Below are 15,633 nucleotides of genomic sequence, written 5' to 3' on the forward strand. Positions count from 1 at the left end.
CCTCCACGCCGGGATGAGTCGCCGCCGCCGCGTCCTAGTCGAAGACGACGCGCCGCCCCATCGCCACCGTCGCCACCACCTCCCTCCCGCGGCCATCCTCCACCGCCGCCTGCGCATCGCCGCGTCCCCTCGCCGGATCCGCTTCCAAGGGCGTCGGATCCGCCGCGCCCTTGCCGTCGCCGGCCGCCGGAGCCCCCCACCGTCGCGCGCCGCTCCGTCCTCCCGCGCTGAGGAAGAGCTTTGCCAGTTCTCTTGGCCCCGCCGCCGCCTTCCCGACTGGCCGCGCGGCTTTCCGGCGGCGAGCTCCGGCGGCGGCGCGGGCGGCTAGGGTTTTGCCCCCGAGCCGCACGCGCGAGAGCGACGCGGAGGACCCCACTAACAAACTAGACTACATGATTCATGCGATGCAACCCCCATTAACAAACCTTTTGATCATTGTGATGAATACATAATGGAAACAAACCAAAGAATATTATACTGTTGATGATGGATAAAAAAATCAATACCATACTTGACGATGGATAAAAAAAGGGGATTTTTTTTCATGATACTCCACACAAGTGGCAAGCCATGCAATAAGACTCTCCACGAGTGACAGGTCATACAACTAGTTGGAGCAACCAGCTGCTATTTATAGATTTCGCATGCAAATCTATTCATCAAGAATACGCATGCAAATCTATTTGAAAGAATTATGGGAATAATAGATTTCGCATGCAAATCTATTCAAGAATTATGAGAATCAGTAACTAACTAGTGCTATTTATAGATTTCGCATGCGAATCTATGCAAGAACTCATAGGAATATTTGACTAACTAATTAATAAGTTAACGCTGGATATTCCTCCTCGACCTGATCAACCTGTTTCACGCCGATGATGCCGGCCACGAACCCTAGGCAAGGGCAGACGTACCTCTTGACGAAGCGGTATACCGCGCCGCCGCGCCGGGTCCCGAGCGGCCCCGGCGATCGCCGGCGGTGGAGCGCGGGGTGGGGCCTCGCGTACAGCCGCGACGTCGCGCGCAGGAGCGGGTCGCTGATGCCGGCCTCCGGCGGCCGGCGGGAGCTCTCCTCGAACTCCTGCGAGCCGATCACGTCCTCGAAGCTCACGTAGCCGGGCGTCGTGTGGCACCGCTTGAAGTAGGCGTCGTGCGCGGCGGCGGCGGCGGCGTGCACCAGGTCGTCGTAGGAGTGCAGCCGCCGCGAGATGGGCGGCAACCGCGCCTCCGCCCCCGCCGGCGCGGCCCCGGAGGAGGAGAAGTTGTCGCTGCCATTGCTGTCGCTGGTGGCGGCGGCGCTGGTAGAGTGGTGGGAGAGGAGGGGCTGCGAGTAGGATGCGCGCATGGAGAAAACTGGGGCGACGTACGAGACTTACGAGTAGCCGATCGAGGGAGAGATTATAAGAAAGAAAGTGGTTAAAAGATGGAGGGCGGTATTAGGGTTTGATTATGAGAGAGCATCACACCCAACTCGTATTCCGTGAAGGGGGCGTAGAAACGTATTCGGTAAAGGGGCCGTAGAAATAGTGTATACAGTTATACGCACCCGGTTTGCCGCGCGCCGTCCAGAGAAGATTGAAACTCAAAATCGATTGAACTCACTCAACTCAACCCAAAAGATGATTGTAAATAGATGTCAAATCGAAATAGCTAGGTTTCACCAATCATCCGCGGACGGTTTGAGGAAGCATCGATCTCCATCGAGGACTCGTGCGGAGCTCGCCGCCGTCGAGCCGTCCAGGTGCTCAGTTTGCTGCTGCCGCGGTTGACGAGGTCGCGCTAGGATTGGGAGTTTGAGAGGCTGGCTGGAGAGCCCGGATGGCCGGATCTAACTAATGAATTGTTATGGGCTTTGGGGCTGAGAGATACATGGGCTGCAGGCCGAACCAACCTGTGGGCTGAGCAGCTAGCGGAGGCGCTTCCGCTTCGGTTCGTTTGCGGCCTGGAAACCGCGCCGAACAGGCTACTGGGCGAAGTGGCCAACACCTAAAACTGGATTTAAAAGAAAACTAAAGCCAAGCATAACAATACTAGTACTTAGATTCGGTGTAATGGATCAATTTACGGTGAATTTTGGATTTTTACTCTGTTCGGTAGAAACTGGTAGTAATATACCTTAGGATTTAATTTGTCAAATACTTTTACTTATGTTATGGTGGGTTTACACTCGTCCCTTGCTAATATCTTCCATAGTTGGCTTGGTGGTTTACAACGTAGAATAAATGTTAACTTTTTATAGGTGCCGTAGCTTTGTGTTGGACGGTAAGACTTTGTAGTAATGATATAATCTTCAATGGCTTAAGTACTAACTCCCCTCTTTGTAGGTAATTTTCAGGTGAACCCACTGCGCTAGTGGTCATTGTTGCTTAACGAGGAGAATAGCGATGTGGTTAAACACATGCACAAGTTACCGGAGGCTAGAGTTTGGGATTTCTTTTCCAGATTTGCGTGGAACTTGAGTAAGCGGTTGGAGACCTAGTATCCACTTTTGTCATCTTTTGTTAGTTGGCTTCTATTCACGAGACGACTTCGTTGTGAGGTGTTGTAGTCTAAGTACCCTTGTTTTATTTGGTCGGTGGTGTTGTTCTTATGCAAGGTGTGATGCTAAGTACCATTGACAATGTATGTTTGGCTATGTACGTATAGTTTGGATGTAGAGGATAGGTTTTTAATCATTTTTTTAAAAATAAATTGACATTTTCTCCCTCCACATGTTTATCTATGTTTTGTTAGTATTGTTGTATTGCTCTCACTAAGCCTAGATGCTCGCTAGATATAATGTATTTTTGCTTACTTGTACTCCCCTCCGTACGTTCAAATTTTTTTTATGAGATAGAACACAACCTATATACAATAGGATGTGTTCCATCCAATCGAACAATTATATTTTGGAACGGAGAAATTGTAAGAATTACAAGTTGTCCTAGCATATCTGCACTCTTCCATCCATCCCAAAATAAATAAAAGGAAACTTTTGCAAAACCATAAACAGAGTAAAACGGACCGAGACGAGAATAAGCCAGCGGAGCACACGCGCAACAAGACAATTTTTTTGTTTGGCATTCCTATCAAAATATTCCCAACATAGCATAGCTTCTAGTGGAAACTGTGAACCACTGAACCACCACCATAGACGATAGAGTTTGTAGCTTGCTTGCAACGGACAAACCAATTAAATACCCCCTCCGTAACCGCGAGATTCCAAGTTTTCAACGAAGGCTGTATTTAGTTCCATGTCAAAATTAAAAGTTTGAAGAAATTAGAACGATGTGACAGAAAAGTTAGAAGTTTGTGTGTAGAAAAGTTTAATGTGACGAAAAAGTTAAAAGTTTGAAGAAAAAAGTTAGAATCTAAGTAGGGCCAAAGCGAGAAAGCTTCCTTCCAAATCCTGGCTGAGTGCATATGTACTATTACTTCCTTCGTCTCAGTAAGTTAATTTTTTTATTTTTTTATTTATTCCAAAATAAATTTATTTTTAAAGTAATAATTGTATCAAAATTGATGAAAGTAGAAAATAATTATATTGAAAATAGATAAATGAGAAATAGTTGCATTGACATTGATAAAACAAAGGTATTTTAGTTTTTTATTGATGATATGTGAAAGAAGGTACCACTTCCTCCGTTAAAAAAAAATAAATCTAAAACAGGATGTGACACATTCTGTATAATAAATATGAACAAAGATATATATTTAGATTCATAGTGTTAGGATGTGTCACATTTAGTATGCTCTAGCACACTGCACACGACACACACACCAGCAACGGGGATTAGAAGTTGACACGACTGTCTATCTGGAATCCTAGCTGTGCTGCGGTAGCAACTGTCCTCAGATGCTGATACTCCCTGATAGCCATAGCCACGACGCGATGGGGTCCCCATCCATCCTCCCCTCCTGCTCGGTTGTTTTCGCTTCAGGTTCAGTGCAGTCACGAGCGCGGACGCCCCCAAAAAACTCGCCACGCTGTGTGCGCGCGCGCCCACCGCGATCCCCCTGATCCCATTAACGTTTCACCCGCGCGCGCCCACCTGCCGCTGCAATATATTTCGCCGCGCCCCGCGCCACGCCACGCCACGCCACCTTGCGCGCGCGCGCGCACACACACCCCAGCAGCAGAGATGAGGGGGATGGGCGACGACGGGATGGGGCCGATGGCGATGGCGCCGCCGCGTTCCGGCCACGCCACGGCGGCGGCACCGCCGCCGCCGCAGCACAAGATGGCGATGATGATGCACATGACCTTCTTCTGGAGCGACCGCGCGGTGGTCCTGATCCGGGGCTGGCCCGGGGAGCGCGGCGCCGGGATGTACGCCCTCTGCCTCCTCTTCGTGCTCGCGCTCGCCGCGCTCACCGAGGGGCTCTCCGTGCTCTCGCGCCGCCTCGCCCGCCGCGGCGGCGCCGCCGCCTCCTCGGACGGCGGCCGCCCGGCGCCGGCGCCGGCGTCGTCCGCGGCGCTGCTGACCGCGGTGCACGCGGCCAGGATGGGGATGGCGTACCTGGTGATGCTGGCCGTCATGTCGTTCAACGTCGGGGTGCTCCTCGCCGCTGTCGCCGGCCACGCCCTCGGGTTCCTCCTCGCGCGGAGCAGGGTGCGCCCGGCCGCCCGTGACGGCGGCGGCGGCGTGGCCTGTGAGCACGGTGGCCTCCCTCCCGCGGATGGATCCAAGACTTAGTCCCCATCGATTCCGTTAAACGAGTTTGTCCAAGCGCCTTAGCCAGTAGACACTATGCACTGTATCGGATCCAATGTGAAAATTTACCTTGGATATCTCGCTAAAATAATTTTATTTTGTCGACTTGCTTGATATCTGTTCCCGTGCAGTCTTCTCTAGTCGTTTTTCGTTTGTACTCCTATGTTTCAAGATGGAATGATACTACTACTAGCTAGTATTGATGTGAGTTCTCTACTATGCTAACTTTAGATGAACCAATGATTTGTTAGTACTCTCCTTCCAAAAATATCCTTTTTTTAAATGGAATCCTTCCAAAAATATTAGATTTATTTCATATTTTGAATTAGCTACATTTGTAGTTTTCATGTATTTAAAACTTAAATGAATAGATAAACTAAATGATTAATCGGAACCCGATGAGTCATCTTTGTTACACCTTATCTCCACTTAAATTATTATTATTTAAATCCTTCACCCTTAAGATTTCTAATTGTATTGGGTGCATATATTGTATTTATTAGAGTGATAAAGATGATAATAATTGTTTTTGTTCTTTCGATTAAATGTAGCCGTGTCTTATATTCGTTTCATATGTTGATGAAACCAACCCTCTAGTATATGTTTCATGCTCATGGTAACATATACTAGAGTATTCTCTTTAAATTCCTATTTTGTGATAGTGTTGTCATCAATCACCAAAAAGGGGGAGATTGAAAGATCTATGCACTAGAATTGCCTTGTAAGGGGAGATTGGAATATCTATGATCCTAAGAGCGCGGTGATTGTTTTGGTGATTAATGACAACCCATTGTTGGAACTAACTATTTCCATGAGTTGGTGAGATTAGGTTAAGTTCCGGCATCAAGTTAAAAGATTGAAGCTAGAAGATGGACATTATACCTTGATGAGGAGCAAGTGAAGACATTGATGATGCGGGGTATGAAATGGCTATCTATGGCAAACCAGTGAAGAGAAAGCAAGGCTCGGCTAGAAGATGGACATTATACCTTGATGAGGAGCAAGTGAAGATATTGATGATGCGGGGTATGAAGTGGCTATTTATGGCAAAACGGTGAAGGGCAAGCAAGGCTCGGCTACAATGGACCATGTGGGGGGTGAAGGGCAAGCAAGAGGCTTGGCGCCGATGGACTGAATCCGGTGGTGAAGGGCGAGTGAAGGCTTTGTCATGATGGTCATGATGGACCGTGCGAGGCCATTTGAAGCTATGAGTAATCCGTATCAATTATAAGAAGACCGCAAGATGGAATGCCGAGGATCAAGAGGATGTGGTTCTTCGATGAACATCAAGTCAAAATCCAAAGTGGGCATTGATCAAGGCAAAGGTATAATTGATTTGGGACTAATATGCTTAATGAGTGTAGGTGAGAATAGTCCCAATAGTGAAATGGCGTTGACATAGACAACCCTCAAGGTGAAGCAAGAAGATGACATTCCTAGTGGTGTATTAGTCCCAGGTTGCTTAGGAGTGGGCTAGGATGCTTGGAGACCCCCAAAACATCAAAATCAAAGTGGCGAGAAGACTCGGAGCCGAGTTAGACTAGTTTACTTTTTCGCTTTGAGTTTAGGAAAAACCGTACTATTAAAAGGGGTTCCAAGTATGGTTCTAAGATAACACAAGTGCTCTTAGTGGTGTCCAAGTGTTGAAATATTTTTAGGAGCTGTTTTTGAAAATGGCCCTACTCGGGACAGAGAGTCCCACCCAGAGGTTCTGTCCGGAACTTCCTGGCGCCGAGGTGAGGTTGAAAAATTTCCTAAGTGTTGCCCGGAAGTTCCTGGCACCCAGGTTCGGAACCTCCTGGCAACCCTCCAGTTCAAATATGTGAGTAATGGCTAGATGACGTCACCTAACCGTTATATATAGCCAACTCGACCCCAGCTCATTCTTTGGCCATTCCACTTTAGTTCTTGTGTTCCCTAGCTTGTTCTAGCCTCTCCCAATGTGATTTTGCTTCCTCCACCCAAATCTTGTGCACTTATTGAGTGAGAGAGTGAATTTGAGGGTGGTGGTGAGGATTGGAGAAGGTTTTGAAGGCTAGGATGACTTGAGCACTTGGTGTATCTCGTTGGGCTATCACTTGAAGCTTGTTACTCTTGGAGGGTGACCTCCTAGACGGTTAGGTGTCGCTCACGAGTTTCCAACAAGGTTGTGGATTGACCCGGGCAAGTTTGTGAGAGCGTTATTCCACCTCCGAAAGAAAACGGAGGTGAGGTTTAGGAGGTCGTCTTGGTAGAGCAAGCCTCACTTGTGGTGTTCTTTTGGTGTTTAAGTTGGGGATCTTAGTGGTCACTTGAAACCAAAGAGAAGTACCTAGGGGTGTTGGTTTGAAGACCGGAGACCTCTTCCTAGGCCTTTTCTTGGCGAGGCAAGGTGTTAATCAAGACCCGGCTCTTTGGAGCTCCTCAACAGAGACATAGGATTCTCGGTGGAGAATTCGAACTTCGGGAAACAAATCGTTTGTCTCCTCTCACTCTCTTTATCTTTGTGATTGTGATGCTTATCTCCTTATTTGCCTAGTTGTGCTATCATGTCTCCCATTGTATGATCACTTGTGATATCTTGTGTATTTTCATGTGTATTACTCTTGTTTGAGACATGTTGTACCTCTCTATGGTTTAGGCTTCCTTGTGATTTAATTTACTTGTTGTGAGGTGCTTGAAATAGCAATTCACAACTGCCCGGAAGTTCCTTAGAAGAAAGAGAGGAAGTTGAGCAAGAATGAGGATCTTGCTCATAAGTTCTTCAAATCCACCAAAGAGGGACACTTTGCCTCAAGTTGTCCTTGCAAGATTGATGATGAAGCCACACTTCCAAGAAAGACATCAAGAATCAACAAAAGAAAGTGCTACGGTTGCAATGAGAAGGGGCATGAAATCGGATTTTGTCCGCACAAGAAGGATGATCATTGCAATCAATCAAGCAAGAGGCAAACCGGTAACAAGCAAGTCAAGAAGCAAGATAAAAGCAAAACTCAACTTTGCTACAATTGCCGGGTAAAGAGACATATTGGTAAAAATTGTCCCATTGGTAACATTCCTATGCCAAACCTCTCATTTCATCACAATTTGCTTAGGAAGGCCAAAAATGGCACTTGTGCTACTAGGGTGATTAGTTCGCTACATGCTAGCACAAAGGCCATTTGGGTGCCGAAATCTCTTGTGACTAACTTCCATGGACCCAACATTATTTGGTGAGGCAAGGTGTTAATCAAGACCCGGCTCTTTGGAGCTCCTCAACGGAGACGTAGGATTCTCGGTGGAGAATCCGAACTTCGGGAAACAAATCGTTTGTCTCCTCTCACTCTCTTTATCTTTGTGATTGTGATGCTTATCTCTTTATTTGCCTAGTTGTGCTATCATGTCTCCCATTGTATGATCACTTGTGCTATCTTGTGTATCTTCATGTGTATTACTCTTGTTTGAGACATGTTGTACCTCTCTATGGTTTAGGCTTCCTTGTGATTTAATTTACTTGTTGTGAGGTGTTTGAAATAGCAATTTACAACTGCCCGGAAGTTCCTAGGAAGAACCCCGGAAGTTCCGGGCAGCTTTCTCTGCTTGTGAGAAAAAGCTGCCAGGAAGTTCCGGACCTTTTGCCAGGAAGTTCCGGGCCCTGATTTTAACCGCTACGATTTGAAGTAAATTTTAGGTGCGCCTATTCATCCCCCCCCCTCTAGGCGACATCAAGGCCCTTTCAGTAAGCAACTATTGTATGATTGGCTATTAGAGCAAGGTTAATAGTATAGCCAACTACTAGCTCAAATTCATCTATAGCCAATCTAATAGCTAATTTATACAATAGTTGCTTACTATACTATTAGTATATGGTCCTACTTGTCATACACACATTGCGTCTTGGAGTCCGTGCTGCAGCTGGCTACAGATCTGTAGCCCGCTGCTTTTCTCTCTTATCTTTTATCTCATTAAAATATGTTCGTAGCTGGCTAATAGTTTGTTATTGTACCTGCTCTTATATTAGCTATATATGATTTGGAGTTAGTAGTGGGCTATACTATTAAACTTGCTCTAATTGTTTTTTGGGTCAGAAAAGAAGCTTCGGATCATTAATCTTTCATGTAAAAATCATGTAAAGAAATACCGCTAAGGTCTATTCAACCGGGCATCAACCATGTGGAGGTCTGAAAATATGAAAACGACCTCGCAGGGTGGCACCGTGGCATGTGTGGAGGTAGCACTGTGGCAGCGGCAACTACCTGTGCTGTGCATCTCTCTGACTCTGTGTGGTGGCGAAGATTTGGAAAGGCAGCAGGAAGAATCTTGCAAGATCATTGGGTCCCGTTCTTTTCTCCAAGCAAAAGTTGAAAAGATTTCCGTGGCACGTTTTTTATATGAAAGTTAAACCGTATGTTTCGTGTAAAAACTTTATATATGAAAGTTGCTTTAAAATATCATATAAATCTAGTTTTTAAGTTTGTAATAATTAAAACTCAATCATACGTTAATACCACCTTATTTTGCATATAAAACTTAATTTTTATTTTTATTTTTATCTTCAGAAGAAAAAAAACACCATCTAGAAATCGAGCGTCCAGAACCTCTTATTAAAAAAAGGGGACGAAACAGAGGGTTAAAAAAAAAAAAGCTTATCAGGCATATTAGCAGTGGCAGCAGGGATGAAAAAGGGATGCTTACAAGAAACAGTAGCATCTTTCATCTCTTCTGAAACGACGGATTGTCAGGACCATATTTATCAATTTAGCTATTTAGTAAAAATAGCAATATGATGTTAAATAGAAAATTAAAAATTTATAAATAGGTAGAACCAGAAACGGTAAAAAATAATACCACTCATATGAAAATGGTGCTCGGTCGACCCGAAATTTCCGTGACTGTTTTCATCCCCAGTGGCAAAAAGGGAACAAGAAAAAAAATTAATTTGATTTTTTTCATATAGTTTGTAGATTAGCAATTGAAAAAAAAATACTACAGTTTTAGTTGAACTGAGCAGATTATTGGCTATGTATTGGTCGCAAACTTGCTTCTCATTTACCATTCTTAAGAGCCCCACCGACCGCTCCCTTCTCCATCTCTGATGAGTATGTCGCTATTGAGGCATCTTCTCCAATTGTCTCCAAGTATGACACGATCCCCCTTCTCCTTCGTCTCCGATGGTTCATGCCATTGCCGCCTGCTTCCTAACAATATGACCTTCTTTGTTTCCGCGGTTGATCCTATGCACTACTCTCATTCATCCCTAAGCCTCTGGTGCTAACGCTTCTGTCTTTCCCTCACCGGCCCACCGTCTCCGCCACTCATTGCTATTCCTCCATCCCTCTAAACTTGCTCTCATCGAAGTCCTCGCCATCTCCCTCATTGACGCCTCCACCTCTTGGCAGGCCATGGATTTTGATCCAATGACATCCATTAGTGGATTCAGAATAGCAAAGCATAAAATTAAAACCGTTTATCATGTTGTCTATTCGTAAACTTATGCGTGAAGATTGATGAACTGAACCAAATGTGAAAACCCCATATACAAGACTACAAATTACAGCACTATTTTTTTTTTGAAAATCCCTGATATGACTATGCCTATAGAAAATCCTATGACGTAAATATGAGGTGGCTTTGCAGTATTGAGGCTCTGAACAGAACCTCTCTCAAAGAAAGAACTAAAATACGTACTTCAAGAGAACTCGATTGAATCATGGCCCAAGGCCCAAAGCCCAGTGGACGCACATAAAATCCAATCTCTCCCGGTTGACGGACCGATCCCCAGTGGAAAAAGTCTTTGACTGCTTCCACTATCGCCCGAGTATGATTCATGTCCTCCAACCACAAAACCGGTATATCGACTCCTCTAACTATTAAAACCGGTGCAAACAATATCCCTCGGTAGTTTTGGAGGTGGGTTTGGCTGACGTGGTGGTATTGACTAAGTCTTTCTCCTACGTGGCACTTACGTGGCATTAAAATAAAAACAAAAATAAAAAATATGTGGGACCCATATGTCATTAAAAAACAATTATAGGACCCACTGATATGTGGGACCCACCTGTCATCCTCCCTCTTCTTCCCTTCTTCCTGCCCCTCTCTCCCTTGTCTCTCTCTCCTCCCCGGCCTTTCTCTCCTCGGGAAGACGACGGTGTGGAGAGGCGGTGGGGAGCGGCGGCGAACGAGGGCGGCGCGGGAGAGGGGGTGGACGAGGAGGTAGTAGGCGCGGAGGGAGTGGGGGATCGACGACGACGGCGATGAGGAGGCAGCCCAGTAGAAGAAGGTGAGCGCGTTCCTAGCGACGAGCTCCGGGGAGGAGGAGGAGTGGCGGTGCTTGGCAAGGGAGAGGAGGACGACGTCGACTTGGTCGGCAGTGGGGAAGGCGGTGGAGAGCGCCTCCCATGTCGCTCTCGGATGGTGCGCGAGGTAATGGGAGATACGCTGAGGCATCGTGGCGGCGGCGACAACGATAGCGCACGGGGGAGGAACTCGCCGGCCGTCCGCGCGCGGGGGAGTGGCTCACCGGCCGTCCGCGCGCAGGGGAGGTGCTCTCCGACCGTTGGCGCATGGGGAAGGCGCTCGCTGGCCGTCCGCGCATGGGGAGGGGCTCACCAACCATCCACGCATGGGAGATAGGCTCGCCGGCCGTCCACGAGCTGGGGAGAGGCTCGCCAGCCATCCGCGCGTGGGGGAGAGGCTCGCCGGGCGTCTGTGCGCGGGGGAGGGGTTGGAGCTCGCCGGTGGTAGGGAGCGGCGGTGGGGGCGGCTGTCGGGAGCGGCGGCGGCGTCCGTGGCCATAGGCAACAGCGACCACGACACCACCAGCAAGGCCGGCCTACACGAGCAGACCACTGGCTGCTTCTCGTCGACCAGGCCGCTGCCGCTCCCTTCCTCTGTCCCCGCCGCCACCGCCGCCACTCCCCACCACCGCTCCAGCCGGGGTGAAGAGAAACGCTGGGGGAGAGAGGGAAGGAGGGAGGAGGAAGAAGGGAAGCCGGGAAGGAGCTAGAGGGAGGATGACATGTGGGTCCCACATATCAATGGATCACACAATACAACTTTTTGTGTGAGTGACATATGGGTCCCACCTTTTTTTTTTATTTTTATTCTAATGCCACGTAAGCGCCACGTAGAACAAAGACTTGGTCAATACCGCCACGTAGGCGCCATGTCAGCTAAAATCACTGAGAGATATAATTTACACCGGTTTTGATAATTGGAGTAGTCAATTTACCTGGTTTTGTGGTTGAAGGATATGAATCATACTCGGAGCTATAGTTGAGGGAGTCAAAGTATATTTTTCCAGCCCAATTGTCCCACCCACCTGATACTACCATCACGCGACGCGACGCCCCACGGCCGGCGGCGGCGCGAATCGCCTACCGCCCGCTGCACAGGGGCACTAGACACACATGGGCTGATGGGCACATGACTTAGCCCAGCATTCTCGCTTACATATCTTATGTTGTTTTTTTTATTAAGACGTGGATTTTACCAAGGATTTTATTAGTATGTTTTCTAAACCGCTAAACAATATGTTTTTTAAAAAATTATATAAAAATAATTTTAAAATATCAAATAAATTTATTTTTAAGTTTGTAACAACTAAAACTTAATTAATCATGTGACTTTTTCATTTTACGTACGCTAACTTAATCTATATCCAACTCTATTTTAATTATATGTTAATGGCTTTTTATTTTAGGTAGACTATCTTAATCTTCGTCCAACTTTATTTTTTAATTTTTAAGTTTGTAATAATACTGCCCAACACGGCCAGGATGAAGCGTCGATCTGAATTTCTTTTTCAATTTTGAGGGCACTCTCCTTCTAGAGACACTCCCTTATGAACGGAGCATCGAATTTGGGATTGTGGCAAATGGCAATGCACCGTTGCTGTGCACAGGTGCCGGCCGGGCGCGCTTACACGGCTACACCTAACACGCCTACACTCTTTTTTCTCATCAGTCATCAGAATACTTACACGTTTACACTTGTGCTTTTGACAATCCTAGTAGGTTATAATTAGTACTAAGTGCTTAGCCGATGAACGAAATGATGACCAACACCACCGACACACCACCAAAACTCTTGTATGGATGTTTTTCTGTTGTTTACATATCATTTAAATAGTTATAAATAAATTAATAAAAATTAGAAGATGTATTAATATGTGATATATTACTTCATAAACACGTAACTTAACATTTAATTTCTACTTGTAAGTTTAATTTATTTTTTTGTTGTCATATACAGAAGTTAAATTTTAAGTTGTATGTTCGTAGAGTGATATATCACGTGTTAATATATTTTTTAAAAGCTTTTTATAACTATTTGAGTAGTATGCAAGTAAGGAGTGGAAGTAAGGAGTGGACGTTCAAAACTAGTACTCGCTAAACTAGTCGAGATCTCTTTTTCTCTACCGCTGCGCAACAACATTTGATTGAACCATCTTACGATGCTTTTTCTCAGGCTCATGCAGCCATGCTTGGCTGCTTGCGTTGTTGAGACTTGAGAGCACGGCACGTATGCGAACTTGATCAGGTAGGTCGTCACAAACGCGGCGCGCGTCGACGAGAGGCCGAGACAACCACCCACCCACTAGCGCGCGCACCGAGCGAGCTATCTCTCCGCTCGGTCTCGGTCGATCGCCGCGCGCGCGCGTGGCCGAGCTTGCACGGCGCCATTGGCCGACGCGAGCCGGTGAGGCGATAGTGCTCGCTCCACCACTCTCCCCGACCATCATGGGGGTGTCACCTCACCTGCTACGCCTGTATATATATAAAGCACCAGCAGCCATGAAGCCCATCAACGAAAAACTACGTGACAGCGTGACACAGGGGGTAGTTAATTACTAGTTATTCGCAGTGCGTGCGTGTGTGTGTGTGAGCGATCGATTGATCGAGATCGACATGGCGGTGATCAGGGGTGTCGTGGTGGTGGTGCTCGCGCTGGTGGTGGTGGCGGCGGCGGCGGCGGACGGTGCAGGGGAGTGCGGGGCGACGCCGCCGGACAAGATGGCGCTGAAGCTGGCGCCGTGCGCGTCGGCGGCCAAGGACCCCAAGTCGACGCCGTCGAGCGGGTGCTGCACGGCGGTGCACACCATCGGGAAGCAGAGCCCCAAGTGCCTCTGCGCCGTCATGCTGTCCAGCACGACCAGGAACGCCGGGATCAAGCCCGAGGTCGCCATCACCATCCCCAAGCGCTGCAACATCGCCGACCGCCCCGTCGGCTACAAGTGCGGAGGTAAGCTGAGATCGGGAGCAGCAAAGAAAACGGTGTTAGTCATTAACGCATGGTAATTAAGTATTAATTAAAAAAACTTAAAAAATAGTAACAGTTTTTGTAAAAAATCACACCATTTAATAATTTGAAAAGGAGGGATAGAGTTGAAAAAAAAGGGGAAGAAGACAGCCTAATCAACATGTCAAACTGTCAACTCTTGCCACGAACAATCTATGATTATTTCATCATTTTCAGTTGGTTGGCGCTAACAATCTAACATGATCGATTCCTTCTCAATTCTCTTTCACAGATTACACTCTGCCATGAGCAACAAAGAGTACTGCATGCAGTGCCGGTGCCGTGTCTGTCATCCGCTTAATTTATCGAGTTTATGTCGTGTTACTTACTAAAGCTGTATGCTGTTGTGCGTGCGTGCAGTTTAGTGTCAGTGTCAAACACGAAATAAAAGGGTTCCATCTTCCGTGGGACTTCGTGATTTCAGTCCGTAGAGTTGTTTCTCCAAGTCCAGGATAGTGTGTACTTGATCATATTATCTCGGAGGGATGCAGAGACGCTCCCCTGAATTCTCTGAATAATAGTACAACTTGGTTTGTTCATCGATTCACACTTTTAGTTCAAAAAACTTGCTATACATTTTTACATCTTGTATGCTCGCTTATGCCTTATGCCCGCAGAGGAGAAACAGAGGAAACATGCAACTAGTAACAGTGAAGAAATTCAGAGGTTGTGTGCTCTGCTTAAACGAAACCAAATCCTCTCACATTAGTGTACAGCGCGCACATGGTCACTGATATATGAGACCCATCATTTATGGACCCATATATCAGCCACCATGCCTCTCTGATTTAACGTCAGAAGATCTCTCCATGGACCCACATGTAAGAGGCACACTCTCACATGTAAGAGGCGCATTTCTCTCTCTGACTATATTAGAGGAGCATCATCGACGGTTGTGCATGCTGCTCGCCTGTAGGCTGATACTAGTGCTTGCAAGCTTAGCAAGGGGCGCAGCCACGGTACTAGCCTACTAGGTACGTTCGCACGTGTGATCCTTGTTATGAGCCAACGATCGCTCCAATTGACAACGTCGGATGTGCGCCACATGCACAATGAGCCAATAATTTTACCCGAATCACAATATTGAACATTCACAACATCGGATGTGTGTTAGACGCATCCATGTGAGCCAACGATTTTCACTCTATTAGAGCACGAGAAATTGAGTGTTTCTTATCAAAAATCGTTTTTTTTTTCAAAAGTTTTTATCGGTTCTCCAAAATAGTATATTTGTCTTGCAGAAACTATTAGGGGATTTCAACTAATCCTCACAATATCGGTTGTGCCCCACGCGCCCATATGATATCGATATAGGAGATCGTTTTAAATCTAATCAGAGCCACAACTTAATAAGATTGACTAGTCTTTTAGGTAAGTTATATTCTACTTTCTCCGTTTTTAATAGATGACACCGTTAAATTTTGAACACATGTTTGACCACTCGTTTTATTCAAAAATTTATACAAATGTATAAGATATATATCATACTTAAAATACTTTGAGTGATAAAACAACTCACAACAAAATAAAGTATAATTACGTAATTTTTTTTAATAAGATGAACGATCAAACGTGTGATAAAAAATTAACAATGTTATCTATTAAAAAAACAGATATAATATTTTTAAGTTGTGCTCTCCATAATAAGACATCTTTTGCTTGATGTATTACAATGACGATG

At 46.3% G+C, this 15,633-nt stretch overlaps 3 protein-coding genes across 3 annotated transcripts; 2 read left to right on the top strand and 1 right to left on the bottom strand.

The window, feature by feature from the left end:
* Window positions 1-536: 536 nt before the first annotated feature.
* On the bottom strand, window positions 537-1,345 carry LOC127769327 (uncharacterized). Its single transcript, XM_052294879.1, has one exon. The coding sequence runs from the start codon at window positions 1,343-1,345 to the stop codon at window positions 821-823; it is 525 nt and encodes a 174-aa protein (XP_052150839.1). The 3' UTR covers window positions 537-820.
* A 2,508-nt stretch (window positions 1,346-3,853) lies between these two features.
* On the top strand, window positions 3,854-4,958 carry LOC127771356 (copper transporter 6). Its single transcript, XM_052297247.1, has one exon. The coding sequence runs from the start codon at window positions 4,122-4,124 to the stop codon at window positions 4,674-4,676; it is 555 nt and encodes a 184-aa protein (XP_052153207.1). The 5' UTR covers window positions 3,854-4,121; the 3' UTR covers window positions 4,677-4,958.
* Window positions 4,959-13,452: 8,494 nt separating this feature from the next.
* Window positions 13,453-14,495, top strand: LOC127770627 (non-specific lipid-transfer protein-like). Its single transcript, XM_052296416.1, has 2 exons — window positions 13,453-13,895; window positions 14,185-14,495. The coding sequence occupies exons 1-2, from the start codon at window positions 13,562-13,564 to the stop codon at window positions 14,199-14,201; spliced, it is 351 nt and encodes a 116-aa protein (XP_052152376.1). The 5' UTR covers window positions 13,453-13,561; the 3' UTR covers window positions 14,202-14,495.
* Window positions 14,496-15,633: the final 1,138 nt, after the last annotated feature.

Source organism: Oryza glaberrima, chromosome 4, assembly GCF_000147395.1.
Source record: "Oryza glaberrima chromosome 4, OglaRS2, whole genome shotgun sequence".
Lineage (NCBI taxonomy): Eukaryota > Viridiplantae > Streptophyta > Magnoliopsida > Poales > Poaceae > Oryza > Oryza glaberrima.